The 18,738-nt window shown below is 40.0% G+C and overlaps 1 protein-coding gene across 9 annotated transcripts in view; it reads right to left on the minus strand.

Moving 5' to 3' along the window:
- Positions 1-1,597: 1,597 nt before the first annotated feature.
- Positions 1,598-18,738, minus strand: part of CNTN4 (contactin 4) — a 521,364-nt gene continuing 504,223 nt past the window's right edge. For all 9 annotated transcript variants that reach the window (XM_053378148.1, XM_053378146.1, XM_053378151.1 and 6 more), the window contains 8 exons: positions 18,368-18,517; positions 15,954-16,024; positions 12,977-13,211; positions 8,724-8,839; positions 6,977-7,163; positions 6,464-6,576; positions 5,205-5,373; positions 1,598-3,074 (listed from right to left, as the gene is read on the minus strand). In XM_053378148.1, coding sequence (XP_053234123.1) covers positions 2,974-3,074; positions 5,205-5,373; positions 6,464-6,576; positions 6,977-7,163; positions 8,724-8,839; positions 12,977-13,211; positions 15,954-16,024; positions 18,368-18,517 — 1,142 coding nt within the window. In that variant the 3' untranslated portion in view covers positions 1,598-2,973. The remainder of the gene's footprint in view (positions 3,075-5,204; positions 5,374-6,463; positions 6,577-6,976; positions 7,164-8,723; positions 8,840-12,976; positions 13,212-15,953; positions 16,025-18,367; positions 18,518-18,738) is intronic.

Here is an 18,738-nt window from a genome sequence, read left to right on the forward strand (position 1 = left end):
TTTCCAAGAATATCAGGATTAGGAAATATGGTTCCTGTGGTTTCCGACATCCCCAGAAAGGGCACCAGGAACTTTTTCACAGTGAGGGGTCACTAGTATCCTTAAAGGCATCAGGAACCATGGGACGTTCAAAGGTTCTTACAGTCTTGAGTGTCTAGGGTTTAATGGCACTCTGATTTGCGAGCCTTTGCTACTGCCATGCATAGTCAAGTTTGGAAATGAGGAATGCATGTGTGTCTTTTGGGGCTTTCATTGCAGGGTTTGAAGGCAGCAAACCTCTAGCTCTTCCTACAATCCCAATTACTACATTGGTATAGGCTCTTAATTAGAAATAAACATTTGTTTTAAAATTAATGTTTGTTTGTTTGTTTGTTTTAATGGTGCCCATTCCATGTTGAGTTTTTGAAATCTGTCCACCATTGATCCTGTGTGTTTTCACAACACAAATATTTGCGATTAAGAGTGTCATGGAGCACTCTTTTTTTTTAACACAAAGAACCACCACAAATGCAGGAAAAATGCCTATAAACACAGGAATATTTACAAATAACAGAATATTTATTACCAATAACTATAAAAAAGATTACATCTGCTAGATCACTGATAAATATCATTTACACTGGGGAGAAAAACTACAAGGCTTTTTTTCTTTCATTTTCTTACTTTTGTGGGTTTTTTTGTTTTGTTTTTGTTTTTACATAGAAGTAACCATATCAAACTAAGAAAGGAACACAGCTTGAAATACTGACAATATTTCTCTGGTTAACACCCCTGACTTACACAAGTGGAATCCTGATTATGAGTTACTTAATAAATATATTTTGAAAGTAGTTTAAAAGTTAGCTTGTATTGTTCTGGAAGCAAAACAGACAAGTTACAGGCAAATTTAAACTATCAGGAAGAACAAATTATAAACCTCTGCAGTGCATTTTTTTTTTAATTTGGGGAAAAGAATGAACAGAAAGCTTCATTGATGTCTTAATTATTATTGTTCCATCTGAGCATATGTACAAAATTTTACCCCAGTAACAAATAAATCTTTTGTATTAATATATTTTTTCTTTTTAAATTCTGGGCATGGTTCATATACCTTCCCAGACTCTGGTGAACACATGGAGTGGCGCATGGATGGAGCTCTGCATGTGCAAGCTTGTGCAGAAGTTCATATGTTCTTCATTGAGAACCAGTATGCACACCCAAGTCAGTGGAGATAGTGCTCAACCCAAGCTTTAATGGAAATGGATGACAGCTTCATGAGAAAATGTCATGATGGACTGCAATCACTGTCACATTTGAATAGGATTTTATCAACATGCTAGATATGTATAAAGAGCTTGTCAAGAAAATTAAAGCTAGGTCTTCAGAACACTCTTCAGGTGTTGGGTTCTGTTCACTTGTGCTAGCAAAAAGGCAAGAGGGTTTGATATCTTAAAATAAAGGAGCTATTTGGAAGTGCATAGAGACACCCAGACATACATATAATTTTTTTTTAATGGAAAAAAGCCTTTTTAGGGAAGTATTCACTAGAATGGTATTTATTAGATTTAGCTTATAACCTATACTCAAACAAAAACCGTATAAACAGAGATAATTTCAGAATTCAGTTTATGAAACCAAACTATAGAGAATTACAGTTAAACATGTACCTGTCAAAAGAAACATATGTTCCAACACAGAAATCAGCATAATTATGTTTCATTTAAAGTCTCACAGACGCACAGACTTCCTTATTAAAATGGTGCAAATCCAGAATTACATAAATTGCTCAAAGGGTGGAATTTCAAGATTTTCACCGCATTCAGCATCTTGTCCTTTGCTATAGCAACGTCTGGTCTACATTACTATAGGAGCGATCACGACTAAATGGAACAAATGTTCAATTTAATATTTATTAAATTTTTAGAGAAAACAAGTACATTCAAATGAAAATCTTTGCTATGCATCATTAAAATATTAGCTAGCTGATACTATGCAGTTGACTTACACAAACCTGAAAGCAAATGCATTGAAAGTTATTTTAGATTTGTCTTTTTTTGTAATTCGATCCAAGAATGAACACATTACATGTCATTTAAACAAAAAACAAAACCACTCTAGCTGCTTTAAATAGCAGCATGATCCATCTTCCTCCTCTGCACATAGCGGGGGAAAGGATCCTGAAAAAGTATTCCAGTGAACCTTCCTCTTCCCTCTCCCAGTCCTCCAGGTGGCTGTACTGCTGGCACCAGACATGTGTATCCTGTCCATGTATAGTTATCTAGCAGCCCACTCCATCCCTTCCATGTGGAAGTTGTCTGTGCATCAGGGGCTAGGAATGGCCAATAGATAAGGCCCAGTGCCCACAAGCGCTGCAATAGCAGCAGCAAACCTGACTTGAGGCCATCAGGCAGAGGGGAGGGAAGACTTCATATAATGCCTGTTTGGGATCCTACCTGTGTACAGATAAGCCCAGGTACCTTGAAGAATGGATCGAGGTCAAAAGAGCTTTGCCAGTGCACTCTTGTAAAACTATACAATCAATTTGAAACCAGTGTACTGAGAACTTTCGACCTGGCTATAAAACATTCCAAAACAATGTATTTTTGCAACAGTAAATGCCATCAATAGCATTTCATAGCAGAGGGGGAAAGAAATTAATATCTACATCATATGTTAACTTTAAAAAAGTCTATAAAACACTAAATATATAATAAAAAATATGCATATAAGGACATATGTAAACTGCTTTGGTAACATCGTATTACAGATGTTTTCAGTGCATTGCAGAGTTTCCAAAGAAACTTCAGACAAAGCTATATTTGCTTTGAGGAAGTACTGTATAATGCCATTCCTAGAGAAGCATAAAACATTTTTTTTTTCCAGTAGTAAGATGTACTCGAACAACAATATTACTTAGTACTGGGTGTCTTCAAAACAACTAGCTAAATGTTGCTTAGTTATATTATAAACAGGAAGTCCTTTAGATATTTTTTGTCATAAACTTGATCTAGCTGTGAGGGAAATCATTATTGTGCTGATGGCTGACAACGTACAAGCATTTGAAGTAGAAGCGCCCGACCCTCTCACATAGGCATCTAGGAAAAGACGAAAAAAGAAATCACAAGGTTTGATATCTTGCAGCTTCACATACATGAACAAGTGACATGACTCGTCTCACTCTTATGGTGCTCCTGCATTCAGTAACATGAAATAATTACTTTGGCACTGATAATAATAAATAATAATAATAAATTTTATTTATATCCTGCCCTCCCCAGCCGAAGCCGGGCTCAGGGCGGCTAACAACAATAAAACAATACAAAAGTACAACACAAACAACACTCTAAAATCATTCATTATAAAATTAATTCAAATGGAAAGCTTTTATATTGACAGAAATGATAAGTAGCAGGAAGGGAAATCAGGGATTGGGGCTCTAGTCCAGAGTTTCAGTGTGCATGCGAAAATTCTGCATAAAAGTATTCCCAATTCCACTGTAATGCAGTGGCAGCTCCACATGCACAGAAGAGTTTTGACTTCCGTTTCTTGCATTTATATCTCGCCTTCCCTCCAAAGAGCTCAAGGTGGTTTATATGGTTTCCCCCTATCTTTAGCCTCACAGCCACCTTGTGTGATACATTTGCTGAGAGACTATAAGTAGTTCAAGGTAGAGATGCGAAGGCCTGGAAAACCCCCGGAAAAATGGGGGGGGGGACATTCTTTTTTCTGGGGTTTTTTCCAGGTCTTCCCATCTCTAGTCCAAGGTCACACTCAATGAGGTTCTTGGCCATGTAAGAATTTGTACCCAGGTCTCCATAATTCATTAGCTGGCATTTTAAGTTGTCACAAGAATTTTTGGTAACAATAATAATAAAATATTGTTATGTGAATGGAAAAACCCTAGTGTACACGGGAGCCTCATATAAACCCATTGTGCTCTGTGTTGTGGGTAGTAGAGCTAATGACTAAAGCAAGCCTATTCTTTTGCTCCTGACTTAGTACTTATGTGCCTGCAGGAAAACTACTGCAATGCCACAATTAACCTTTAACACAACTCCACTTTTGCAGGGACAATTTACTGTCATTTTAGGTGCACAGAGGGATAGATTCTAGTGCTTTGTTTGGTCACACAACTGAAAATGCCTATATAAAAAAAAATCTCCCATTATGATTGAAAAAACATTAAGCAGAAAAGGAGGGTTTTTTCTTTTCTTTTGCAAGACTTTATTCAAAGTATAGTAGACAGTTACAAAACTGAGAAAGGCACCTGCTGTTCTACCTAAAGAAAATTTCATTCATTGCCAGGGCCAGCCCAAGACATTTTGGCACCTGAGGTGAACCACAAAATGCCATCCCTACTGGGTAAGTAAAGATCTACATCAGGAACAAGCGGGGCTGGGGAGCATCAGTTTAACTTTTCCAGACCATTAAAGTGGCAATCAAAGGCCATTGCAAGGCAAGGGGATGTACTTTGAATCACTCTGGGTGCTCAGAGGATCCCAGAGGGCAGCTCGTGCCATTTCTTTCTTGGGGTGGGAGGAGACCAGGGCCTCCTATTTCCCAAAAGGCCGCTGTAGAGGCGGCGTGGGTGTTGCTCCTGAGGAGGTAGCAGATCCAGCCTCGCAAGTAATGTGTGTCAGTGGGCAATGCATTCCTTGGGGGCTGGATCTGCTGCCTGAGGCGGTTATCTCATCTTGCCTTATGGGTGGGCCAGCCCTGCTCTGGCTAATATGACCATGATATAGATACAGTGGTACCTCGGGTTACATACGCTTCAGGTTACATACGCTACAGGTTACATACGCTTCAGGTTACAGACTCTGCTAACCCAGAAATATTACCTCGGGTTAAGAACTTTGCTTCAGGATGAGAACAGAATTTGTGCTGTGGCGGCAGCAGGAGACCCCATTAGCTAAAATGGTGCTTCGGGTTAAGAACAATTTCAGGTTAAGAACGGACCTCTGGAATGAATTAAGTACTTAACCTGAGGTACCACTGTATATAATTTACAAAACTGAAGAATTCTAAATACCGTCATATGGGTGACAGAAGAATCATTAACAAAACTTTAGTATGGTAAGATACTTCCTTGGCACTATTTATTACATTTTAAAAGCACTCTGTAGTAAAGTTCTATGCACAGAGAAACAAATTCAGCCCTGGATCATTCATGGGTGGGGAGACTGAAGTACCCTCACATGGTGAAGAACAACAAGGGCTCTTACTTGATATCTTTGGAATTCGGATCTGCTCGCTGCTACTGCCATCTCCTCCATCACTGAATGGCTTTATTTCTATGATGTAATCTTCATCAAAAGGCAGCGAAAGCTCCACAGATGTTTTGTTAGTTTCTATAACAGATGTGCTGCTTTGTCTATTCCATCTGTATAAAACCTAGACCGTATTTTTAGCCAAGGGGAGGAAAGAAAGGAAGGGAAAAAAGCAAGAGCCTTAGATTTTCTATAGAAGTTGCTTCTATTTCTAGGACTTATATTAATAGCTAATCAACTCTTATAGTCCCTAGAGAAAATATATGGCTTTTGAAAAGTCATGTGGCTTTTTGTCATACTCTTGAGCATTAGGATGCATTACTTTCATTCTCTCGTTGGTTTTGTGAAGTCAGAGCTGTTCATGTAGCTCTGTTCTCCTTGAGATCAAAATACTTGGTAGAATTGCACCAAAAAATTCATGTCTTATGATGTTCAAATGCCAATACATCACCGCCATGCTGAGAAGCTGCTATTGCACCAGTGTCACAATGGCTGCAACAACTCAAGCTCCCCATGCAAGACCTTGTCTGTATCAGATGAGGGTGGAAAGGCAGCCAGGCAAGGAAGTGGACTGAAATATTAAGCAGAATTCCACCCAAGTCAACAGGATGAACAACTCCCTTGCTACTTGCAGCACTGCAGACATTAGTAATATCTCATGAGCCTAGGCAGCACAGCATTAAGCTCATGCTTTGTGGTTCTTTCTACAATTGAGCGGCTATATAAATTTTATGAAATGAAATGAAATGGGGAAAAAATGCTCCAAACAGGCATAAGGTGCTGAGTAGGTGGAGGAAGCTAGGTAGCCTACATTGGTGCAAGTGCTAGTGGTGTATTTTGTCCTGGGATTAGGCCATTGCAATTTGAATCATTTAAAACCTGTGCCTCTCAGAGGCATTGATTGTCAGTTCTTTATCAGTTTGGATGATGCTGTAATGCCATTGGACTTGCTGGTGAAAAATAGTCCTGGTTTATTAGAGTATCACCCTCATAATATGCACTGCATAGTGTGCATATTTACTGATATCACTGAAGTCTACAGAACATTATTAAAGTTGTTTAGATCATAGCCCACGTGAAGTTTATGTCAATTTCAGATCCCACTGAAAAATTTAAAATTTTCACAGTTCATTCAGAAGTTAGTTAGTTCAATACAGCGGTACTGCTTAATGTCTCATAACAATGGAAAACAAGGTTCGCTGCGCGTTACGTACTTTATATCCTTTCACCTCAGATTCATTATTCTGTGCTTTTACTTGATCCCAGTTCAGTATAATCTTAGAGTCTGATGAGTTCCAAATGATGTTTCCAGGGGGTTGACTTGGTGCTAAATTCAAAGTGAAGGAGAGTGAATGTTATTAAGCAGCAAAGTTTTCCTTCCTCTTTCAGTATAGTTTATGAGAGGCTCTTAGTGAACTCTTACATTTGCTTAGTTCAAGAGCTCCTGGAAAACATGTATTCCAAGTCAGCAGCAGAGCTGACATGACCAAAGTATTATGGATGAAAAAGGGAATCAGATGGAAATTCAGTGCACTGGTGACAAGTAGAGGAAGTCCTTGCACTGAACAGAAAAATATTTTTCTTTCCTGCCCAGCAAAGACTGCAGTTTTCTGTGTTCCAGTTAATAAAATTAGGGATGCTGGAATATTATGGGTACTCAAAAATGCAGCACAGAGTAGTACCATGTAGCAAAAAAAGGAAAGAAAAAGTGCTCCCCCCACACTCACGTGGCTTTTTAGTTGTCACGTTGACTATTGGACTGGAAGGTCCCATCCCTGCTGTGTTGTAAGCTTTGACAGCCATGTGGTACAAAACATTGCCTTTCAAGCTGGTGACTTTTGCAAAGGTCTGATTGGTAGCCGTTCTGATTCTTCCAGCCTGCTCTTCCTTATCCCCATGCCTCCAGTATCTAACCTGCACAAATGAAAAACATGCTTTCATATTTAAACTCCAAACCTGAACGGCCACTTTACAATCTGAAGTAGCTTAGAACAACCTGGCAAACCCTCATACATTCCCGCCACAGAGTAAGATTTGCTCTACAAAATCTGTGTCCATTCCATTCAATTCCATATTACATTTCTTTGTTTCCCATTTAAATAGTAGACAAATCTCTCATTGAGCCAATCCTGCTTTGGGCCAATCGGATGCCATAGCTCAATTATTTAAAGTTCTGCCCAGATGGAGGGTTCTAATCTGCCACAGTCACTTGGCATCTTGTGCTTGATACTGGTCCAAAGCTGCATTGATTGAAGCTAGTGGTAAACTGAGGGCCTAGGATTTTTTTCTCTGAAATAGGGGTGCCCCATTCCCGTGTTGTTGTTTGTGTGTGAAATGGCGTAAAGGCCTCGATATACAACCTTTACTACAGAAAAAAGAATCGACATGATTTCGTTCTTGGAAGAGTTTACAGTATCTTTGTCTGGATTTTTGCTTTAGCAGCTCTCCATAAATCCTGCCATTGCCTTTATTTCAAGAGGCTGCAGTGTTTCAAGACAACCCTTCCATGCGTGAAACCAGCAGTCAGCACACCTGACCACTGCAGTAGTCTCATTGATGGGCATGTTTATAGCCCTTAATAATAATAATGATGATGATAATAGTTTATGACATTTGTATACTGCCCTATACCCCACAGGTTTTAACATTCCACTTAACTGCACTGATTGTAGAATGTTGAGTTGTTCACAGGTGCAAAGAAGAGGAGGGGTCCCCTAATAGGAGCCTTTCCCAATTTTTATTTCTAGTTCTTTAAATCTTGTGTTAAAGAAGAAATACAACTAAAATGCAATATGCACAATAAACTGGCATTTAGGCTTGCACTGTGGCTGTGTGTTGTGTATTTCTTAGTATAAAGGTAAAGGGACCCCTGACCATTAGGCCCAGTCGCGGACGACTCTGGGGTTGTGGCGCTCATCTCGCTTTCTTGGCCGAGGGAGCTGGTGTACAGCTTCTGGGTCATGTGGCCAGCATGACTAAGCTGCTTCTGGCGAACCAGAGCAGCACACAGAAACGCCGTTTACCTTCCCGCTGGAGCGGTACCTATTTATCTACTCGCACTTCATGCTTTCAAACTGCTAGGTTGGCAGGAGCAGGGGCCGAGCAATGGGAGCTCACCCTGTCGCAGGGATTCGAATCGCCGACCTTCTGATCGGCAAGCCCTAGGCTCTGTTGTTTACCCACAGCGCCACCCGCGTCCCTATTTCTTACTATATGGTGGAGCAAATAGCTGATAGTTCATAGAATTTGCAGAAACCTAAGGCCTGCACGAGGGCTCCCACCTTGCATTGCAATGCACTAAGACTGACAATCACATGCTATTACTGCTCATTGATACCAAGTGGATTAGCATATGCATTGTTATGGGGAGGGGGGAGCGAGATTTTCAGTTTAAACCAAATTCTTTGTGCACATAAGACCATTTCAGACAAAAGAAGGATTGTTTCAGGCTAGTGATGTCCCTTACAGTCTTACCTCGTAGCCCTGTATCCTTCCTTTGCTCTGGGTCTCTGGGAGCAAGGTCCAAAATACTTGTACTTCTGAAGCAGAAAGGCTTTTGGCAAAGACATGGGTTGGAGCTCTGGTGGGTTCTAAAAAGAAGAAACAGTGGTTAGATGTAGATTCACCTTTGTGGTCATAGCTATTCTTCATCCTACCTAACCAATGGATAAAGTCAGCTTTGACTCTGTGGATGCCTTAAGGCAAGTCACTATATCTCACCCTCAGATATAAATTAGACATTAGTACAGATGTAGGTCTGCCAACAAAACAACAAGTTCATGACTAGCATCATAATTTCACTATTTTGCAGGAATGCCTGTTTTTGATAGGTTGCAGAAATAATGTGGATTTGGTCTCTTGTGCAATAAGATAAAATAAAATAAAAAATCCCTCAATTTTTTGTGGTGCTGGAAAAATGCAATGTAAAGTATGGGATAATTGTGTCACATAGCCTCCCCATAAACAAAGCAGAATGGATGGTCAACTAACAATGACATTGTACTAACTCTGTGCAAATTCTTTGCCAGCAAGTTGGGGTGAATGCTCAATAAACAGGACGTTGGAAGAATCCTCCATCTCCCCCACCCCCCAACCCTGCAGCAATACAAAGTGATACTCAGCATATGACATAATAATATCATCATGAAGAGATATTATTTCCTGTTCTCCAGAAGGAACAGCCAGTGAACCAGAGTGTCATGACTATGTCTCGAGCATCCCTAGATTTGTATGAAGGGAGGAGCTGAAGAAGAACAGCCCAGGAATAAGGTAGGACAGGGTAGCTTGCATGTGTCTGTACACATTCGGGTGAGGAACCTTTGTAGCCAAGCGGGCCAGAGCATTACCTCCTCACCCCTCCTGGGCTATGTTTGACAGCTGAGTAGGCTGTTCACCTGTCAATCACTGGACATCATGCAACCTTTTGGCCTGTGATGTTCTGCAGTGCTTTGAACGGGGCTTTTGAAAAGCTGACAGTTGTTCTCAGATCTTCACAAGCACCATTCAAAGCGCTGTGGAGAACAGAGCTTTGAGAAGTGCTATCTTGCCTTGCACTTTGGAAGGGGTTTTGCAGGCACCACTGATTGGTGGTGCCTGCAAGCATCCTTTTGGCTGAGCCCTGCCCTTAGCTGCCCCACCCCTGGCTGAAACGGCCTCTCGGGTCAAATGGGGAGGCATGACCAGCCTAATTAGGTCCCCCACCCCGGCATACCTGTTATGGAGACCAGATTCAGCTGTTAAAAGGATTGTGTATAATCAGTAGGTGAAGTTAGAGCCAGGATTGTGGTGGCAGACCTGAGTTGGTAGCTCTATGTGCCCAGAGGCAGCCTGTGCCCAGTCTGCACAATCTATCCCACAATTGTGTGGGATAGATGCAACATCATTGTGCGCACAGCTTGTATGCATGTAGCCTCTGCTCATGAAGAATTGTCTGCGTGTGGAAGTTATAAGAAGGCCAGCGACTGATGACTGTATCCAGCTATAAGCCTGTTAAGCTCCACATTTTCAAACCTGCCTGGCAGCAGCTCTCCAGCATCTTAAGCAAAGGCCTTTCCTAAGCATTATAACCCAAGGCCATTTAATTTGAGATAGCAGTGATTGGATTTGGGTCTTTGCATATATGAAACCTGTAAATGTCATGCTCTACAACTGAGCTTTGGCCCTTTCTTTTGTGTGGAATATCAATTCTGCAACAAATAATTCATGAAAAGATTTCTTTCCTAAATTTATTCAGTGTGCCATGTACTGATAACATATAAGATAAATCAGAGCAGTTTCCAATTGGAGGATACAGTGGTACCTCGGTTTACAAACTTAATCCGTTCCAAAACAGAAACCATTCTTAAACCGAAGCACGCTTTCCCTAATGAGGCCTCCCACTGCTGGTGCCTTTCCACCATTCAGATTCCATTCTTCTTCTTCTTCTTCTTCTTCTTCTTCTTCTTCTTCTTCTTCTTCTTCTTCTTCTTCTTCTTCTTCTTCTGTCGTTTAGTCGTGTCCGACTCTTCGTGACCCCATGGACCACAGCACGCCAGGCACTCCTGTCTTCCACTGCCTCCCACAGTTTGGTCAAACTCATGCTGGTAGCTTCGAGAACACTGTCCAACCATCTCGTCCTCTGCCGTCCCCTTCTCCTTGTGCCCTCCACCTTTCCCAACATCAGGGTCTTTTCCAGGGAGTCTTCTCTTCTCATGAGGTGGCCAAAGTATTGTAGCCTCAGCTTAAGGATCTGTCCTTCCAGTGAGCACTCAGGGCTGATTTCCTTAAGAATGGATAGGTTTGATCTTCTTGCAGTCCATGGGACTCTCAAGAGTCTCCTCCAGCACCATAATTCAAAAGCATCAATTCTTCGGCAATCAGTCTTCCTTATGGTCCAGCTCTCACTTCCATACATCACTACTGGGAAAACCATAGCTTTAACTATACGGACCTTTGTTGGCAAGGTGATGTCTCTGCTTTTTAAGATGCTGTCTAGGTTTGTCATTGCTTTTCTCCCAAAAAGCAGGCGTCTTTTAATTTCGTGGCTGCTGTCACCATCTGCAGTGATCATGGTGCCCAAGAAAGTAAAATCTCTCACTGCCTCCATTTCTTCCCCTTCTATTTGCCAGGAGGTGATGGGCCCAGTGGCCATGATCTTCGCTTTTTTGATGTTGAGCTTCAGACCATATTTTGCACTCTCTTCTTTCACCCTCATTAAAAGGGTCTTTAATTCCTCCTCACTTTCTGCCATCAAGGTTGTGTCATCTGCATATCTGAGGTTGTTGATATTTCTTCTGGCAATCTTAATTCCGGCTTGGGATTCATCCAGCCCAGCCTTTCACATGATGAATTCTGCATATAAGTTAAATAAGCAAGAAGACAATATACAGCCTTGTTGTACTTCTTTCCCAATTTTGAACCAATCAATTGTTCCATATCCAGTTCTAAATGTAGCTTCTTGTCCCACATAGAGATTTCTCAGGAGACAGATGAGGTGATCAGGCACTCCTATTTCTTTAAGAACTTGTCATAGTTTGCTGTGGTCGACACAGTCAAAGGCTTTTGCATAGTCAATGAAGCAGAAGTAGATTTCTTTCTGGAACTCTCTAGCTTTCTTCATAATCCAGCGCATTCCATTCTTAGACTGAGGTAAAGTTCGCAAACTGGGACACTACTTCCAGTTTTGCGGAGTTCGTAAACCAAATCATTCTTAAACAGGACTGTTCTTAAACCAAGGTCCCACTGTATTCATTCCTGCTAAATATTAGTACATTCCTTCAGAGAAGACATACATGTAATGGAAACTATCAAAATCCTTGTTATGTATTGCAAACAGATAAGATGTGTTATTGCATCCCTAGTATAATCTCGGAGTAGAGTTAAACTCAAGATCAAAGCCCTGGTACTGGACATACCGCAATCCTGATAAGAGCCCCAACTACCCTGTGAGGAAGAAATGACACAGCAGACAAGAAGGGACAGTCCTCTCCACTCCCTACTAGGCCAGGATCTTCTCCCTCCTGGAGATTTTAGTGCCAAATGCTTGTAACAAAAGGCAGCAGGAGGACCACTGCTCTCAGGCTGAGAGCATCAACCTGTGAGCCTACCTGCTGCCACGAGAGCGGCAAGAAGCTGGAAGATCCAAGCTAGGCTCCAGAAGGCAAAGGCTCCCTATAAGGTCAGCAATTTCTGGCTGCATTAGGGACCTTTCCAGGAAGGCTGGGTTGATTGTGAGCAGCTTGTTGCTATGCAAGCTGGTCATTATAAAAACTTTATAGCATCAAGAATTGAGCCCGAGTTTTCTCATTTCCCTCTTTAATGTCATGCGTTCCCCCTCTCGTTTTATGTCATGTATTTTTAGACTGTAAACCTCGTGGCAGGGTATATTGTGTTTATATATCCTTAAACCATTCTGTAATCCTTTCCAGCTGAAGAGCTGGGTATAAATTCTTGAACAGACAAATGAATGAATGCATAAAATTGCACAGTGCCATTAAACATCAAAATTAGAAATTAAGTTTGCAAAGACATAAACGGCAACTTAAATGAATGACCTAATTCTTCTTGATGCACAATATTACTGTTAATATGATTATTATTAATGTAGAGGAGAATATATTCTAAAGCTGGGTGCATGCTTATTTATTGTAAGCAGACCTGGACATCAGTAGTATGTGCCAATAATAAATAGATGCCTTCCGTAAATGGCCAACTTGTCACATGCAATAGATTATTAGGCTGGACTTTACCTTCATCAGCTGAATAAACAATTGTGACGGGGCTGAAAGAACCTTCTCCTTTGTTGTTGTACACCCCCACTTTGACTTCATATGGAGAAAATGGCGGTAAGCTCTCATTCCGGAACACGTATCTGGAGGCATCGGGAGAAACCACTACCGTCTGCATCCAACTTATTGTACCAACTGGACGGAAAGCAACCACGTAACCAAACCCACCTCCATTTTGTAACTCTTCAGGCACTGTCTACAACAAGAAAAGAAATAATGGGAACAGCCCGATGTGTAGGATGAATTTACAAAGAGGCACAATAAAAATGGTCTCCAAGAAATTTAACGGATCCATATAGTGCAATTTGGAAATACACACTCTGGCAGAGGAAATTAAACACTCAACTTGAAAAGCATTTTATGTTTCTGTGCTAATTTGTTCCAGCTATCTGATGTGGTTTTTATGGTCTATTTGTGCCTATGAAAACATGACTTATTAAAAATAGCATAAGAAGAAGAACCAACTGCAGCCTAGATATTATGGACAGCTAATAATCAAAGCTGAAGCATGTAAATGCCATCTGCAAGGCAGCTCTTAGAATCTGAATTTATCTAAATGGACTTAAATCCAAATAAGGACAGAATTACACATCCATCTGGAGATTTACTTTCTGTTTTTGCTACCACCGTCTTCACTAATAAACAAGAAGCCACTTTATAAGCTGTGTTTGCCACTTCCTTTAGATCTGAGTCATAAACATGTTATGAGTGAGATGCTCTAATATTTGTGTAGTGGGAAAGGAAATGGGTTTTAACAACTCTGGGGAAATCAGTGTAGGAATGTGGTGTACAAGCATATAATAAAAGCTTCTTTGCAGAGGTTACAGAGAGTTTCTGACTTCTTAAAAACCCTAGTGTTGCAGTTAAGAAAAGCAAGTGTCTGAAATTTTCCAGTCCTACCCCTTTGTATTCTATAGGAACCACAGTTTTAAATCTACACTGGCACTTTCAGTTGCATGGGATATTGCCAAAACTGGGTGTACAATAGAATGTTCACAACTTAACTGTACCACAAGCAAAGACTCATAAAAATGGACCAATTGCCTCACTCGGCTGTCCGCTATTAACTAATCATGTAAATAGTCAATTCAATCTATAGTATTGTATACACCCAAAGGCCTTCACAATGAACAACAGAGGGCAGAAGTAAGACATTCCTCAACATCACACAACATAAGTCTACAACATAAAATTATAAAATCGCAATGCATTAATATAACTGGAGTGAAGCTTCTTAGCTGGCAGAACCCATTTGAGTTTGAAAACTACAATTGAAGCATTTCATAACCCCCAGTTTCTCTTTTGTTAGAGGCAGTAAATGCAATGATTTTATTTTATTTTTGTAATAAATTTTATTGGTTTTCATCAAATTGTACATTTCATCTCGAATATAACAAATCATAGCTATTTTGGACTTCCTTCAGCATCTCTGACAATCATCCATATTTATACCTTTAATACACATTCCCTTTTTTCGTATTGCCAATATTCCTCCTTATTCCCAATATTTCTAATAAACAATACTTATTTGTTTTTTACAGTGCCTCTTGAAATCCTGCTAGCGTTGTGTTAATACCACATGTATTTTTCAGATAGTCCACAAATTTTTCCCAGTCCTCAATAAACTTTTGATCTTTGCTATATCTAATTTTCCCAGTTAGTTTATCAGTTAGTTTATAACTAACTGGGAAATGCAATGATTTTAAAGTGGTTCAAATTACTACACAAAGACTCTCCATGACTTTTACCAATGTCCCTCTCTGTTCCCTTGTGTGCTGTTCCTACCTTACCAGATGTAGCAAGTAGCTAGTTTTGAAGCAAAAGGGCACGACCTACTTTAAGTATGCTGTGAACTTCTTTGTGGCAGGGAGTTCATGTTGAAGTGGGATGCAGACTAGCAGGCAAATGCTGTCTGATGTCAGAACCAGTCACATCACCACCAGGTCACTGGTGCACATATTGCAATTATCTAGTCTTGCATATTTTAAGCTTTAGCAAGGAAGCTAAAGAAATGAAAAACCGCATTCTAGGAAATGTCTGTATTCAGAACGCCACTTAAGCACATTCTCAAGTTCGGCTGAAACCAATTGGATTAGCATGTGCTCAAGTGTTATATTTGAATTGAAGAGCAACATGGTTTTCTCCATTCTTATGGGTTCTCATGGAGGGGGAGATTTTTGTGCACCTATAGTCAGATCTTAAATATCTCCGATTTATACTTCCTGAAAATTATGGGTTATAGTTTAGACACTGTACATTTTTAAACATTGTTTTTGTTGAAGGCATGGACCAAAACTAATTAATTCCAGGAAGGGTGAACTTCAGCACATTAAGGAATGACACAAGTATTAGAAAACAAATATATTGCTTTCTAGTACATCTCGGAAGCAACAACGTGCTTGTCAAGCAATCCATGCATTTTTCCTTCTGTAAGGATGTGGAAAATGCAAGTCAGAAATTAGAGTACTTTTCCTGACTGTAACCCACAGGGTCTGTTTGAAATTGCTCAGCAGGTAAGGCAAACATGTATATTATGCATGCTTTTTCTTCCCCAAAAAATTATAATTTGGTGAGAATTCTTTGTTGGAGAACCCTAACCCATTCCCTTCTTCTAAAACGTCTTCTTATGTTTTACACTGGGAAGAGAGAACAATTCCAAAACCAGTTTGGGTATGTAGCAAGGGTATGCTGTCTCTGCCCTGGGCTTCTCCTTACTTGCCATGTTTCAGCCCTGCAGCCCATTCAGAGGTCTTCTTTCCCTCTCCCATTTGGAGTGGAGGCAGACAGGAGTGACATATTATTTATAACAATACTATGTCCCTTCGCAAAATGCTGCCTGATTCAACACCTCAAGTCAGTCTCTGGTAGGTTTGGCACAAAAAGGGAAACAGTTCATTTCCCTCCCCTTTCTTGTCCCGTGAATTCACAGCTCACTTACCTCCCAGGTTATGACCAACTCAGACTTGGTACCACCACCTCCACTGACATTAGCTGGAGTGACTTCAGGAACTATAGAAAAGGGGAGAAAAGTGACTATTACAAGGTAAGGATAGCTTGTTTGATGTTTATACAGGGAAGATATATTGGTGACTACACTTTTAGCAAAGATTTAAAATAAAAATTCTGGGTTTTCAGGAGAAATTGAAAATACAGTGGTACCTTGGTTCTCAAACGTCTTGGTACTCAAACAACTTGGAACCCAAACACTACAAACCCACAAGTTAGTGTTCCGGTTTGCAAACTTTTTTTGGAAGCTGAGCGTGCTCTGTTTTAAGCGTTACGATTCCGTTCTGAGTGTTATGCTGAGGTCTGCCTGTTTTTGTGATTATTTTGCCTTTTTGTGGCTCTTTTTTTGTTCGTTTTTGTGACTGTGTGGAACCCAGTTCAGCTACTGATTGATTGATTATGCGACTGCAGTACATTGTTTATTGCTTTCATTTTATGGATCAGTGGTCTCATTAGATAGTAAAATTCATGTTAAATTGCTGTTTTAGGGGTTGTTTTTAAAAGTCTGGAATGGATTAATCCATTTTGCATTACTTTCTATGGAAAAGCGTGCCTTGGTTTTGGAACGGATTTCCAGAAAGGATTAAGTTTGAGAACCAAGGTACCACTGTATTTTTTTTAGATAACCTGCTGTTGCCAGATGTTTTTTCCCCATTTTTTCCATTTCAAAAAATAATCTTTCACCTTTAATAAGATGTGTTTGCCATCTTTATGTAACATTTCATGTATGTGTTGTGTCACTCTTAACTATTCTGTCACTGAGATTTCAAAGCAAATTTCTTTTGGAAGTACCATTTTATAAAATGGAGAGGGGAGGGAATTCTAAATATCTCAATGTCTACGTTGCAATGTAAAAGAGAAGCATTCATCAGAATATTGATTAAAATGCTTTGCAGCAGGTTTTTATGATGCACTTTGAGAGCACGTAATACATAATTTTGAAAATGAGATGGCCAAACAGCATATTTATGAGCCAATTACCTGTTGCAAATAGTTTTAAAAATTATTTCCCCTATAACACATTTCATTTATTTATAATCATGAAACTGATTGCTACTAACTTAGGTCTACAGCTTTTGGTAAATATGCAAGCAGACAATAAGGCTGAGTCAACAGTAGCTAATTTAATGAACTGGATATTTTATATGTCTTTGGCTTCCCTTGCAGATATTAGAGAATTTAAGGTCGTACAGGCAACAACTAGTACCCGTTTCTTTACGTTCAATTCTAAAACAACACTGTAGACATTATTATCCATTTTTCATGTCAACATTTGAGTGTTTTTTCTACAATCAAATGGTATATAAATTCTATTAAATTTTTAAAAATAATATTTGTACCATGGAAGATTACACAGTGTTGAAATTGTTTGATAGGACCTTTGTCCCTCCAGCCCTACGAAGCATATCTTTTGTGGGGACGGGGTGTTGGACACAGGGGGAAGAGAGGGAGAGGAAGGTCTTTTGCACAGACAAAAGGTGTTACACCCACAATAGCTGTTTTCAACCTAAAGTAATACTGCAAGTGTAACATAGGACATTCCATAGGGACTCTGTTTTGCATTATATTCCATTTGTTACTAGAGGCACCCCAGATTGCTGCACCAGATAATAAGGAATATACAATGTTAGCAATAAAAGCTTTTATCATCTGTTCTAATAATATAACTTGAGAGTCTTTAAAGGTCCCAGTGAATAGGCAGATTAAATTGTAACTCCATCCAAATGGGTGTACGTAGGGTGTTTTCACAAAAAGGAAGCCCTAGCATTTACGTGAGCAACACTCTTTTATTACATGACCACACAGGATCTCATTTATGTCACTGATGCCTTTTGGCAAACACTACCTTTTTTTTTTAGTCTCACAATAATTGATGTTTATAATAAGTTTAGAGATTAATCGCCTTATACCAACTTGGAATAATGAACGCTATCTTATTCAGGATGCTGGAAAGTATATCTATGAGGGGGAAACTGCAGTTCCCATGATTCCCCCCCTCCAAGGGTGCTTTAAAGCTATGGTGCACATATAAAGCCTTAGTCCGCAAGGCAGTAATAGGGGGTGATGGAAGTCCTAGTCCAAAACCTCAGGAGTGCCTTCAGTTTGGGAAGGCTGGGATATATGGGCTATGGCACTCTATAAGGTGTCAAAAAGGAAACACTGTCCGTACCTCCATGCTTCCTGTTATGAGCATGATACAGCCTTAGTAAACTGTTAAAAATAACGTTTGCTCAATTAAATGCATTGCTCTCTTACGCAGACTATTTTGACCAAGTAAAAGTAGCTATTCAATGGAAGTCAAAGACTGACTGAAATGCCAAATGCAGCATTTCAGCTTCTACTTACGAGCCTCTTCAGTTCTCCGTTTCTCTGATGGTTTGCTTGGCTCTCCAATCCCAATAAGGCTGGCGGCAACCACCCGGAATTCATACTCAACCCACGGGTTTAAACTCACTACTGTGGCCGTAAATGTGTTTCCATCTATGACGTCGGGCACTAGGGGAGAAAAGCGTAGGTCAAGAATGTAAGAATGCCCCATGGTTACCGAATAATGAAATATTTGGGTTAAAAACAAAATAAAGGGGGGTGGAGACAGAATGTAGACTCTAGAGATAAGCCATTAGTTGGCTGCTCTTTTTTTTCTGTTTGCTAAATTTGGTAATCTCTGCTAATTCTGTTTGCTAAATTTGGGGTGAAAAAATATTGAGAAAGACATA

Source organism: Podarcis raffonei, chromosome 2 (assembly GCF_027172205.1).
Source record: "Podarcis raffonei isolate rPodRaf1 chromosome 2, rPodRaf1.pri, whole genome shotgun sequence".
NCBI lineage: Eukaryota > Metazoa > Chordata > Lepidosauria > Squamata > Lacertidae > Podarcis > Podarcis raffonei.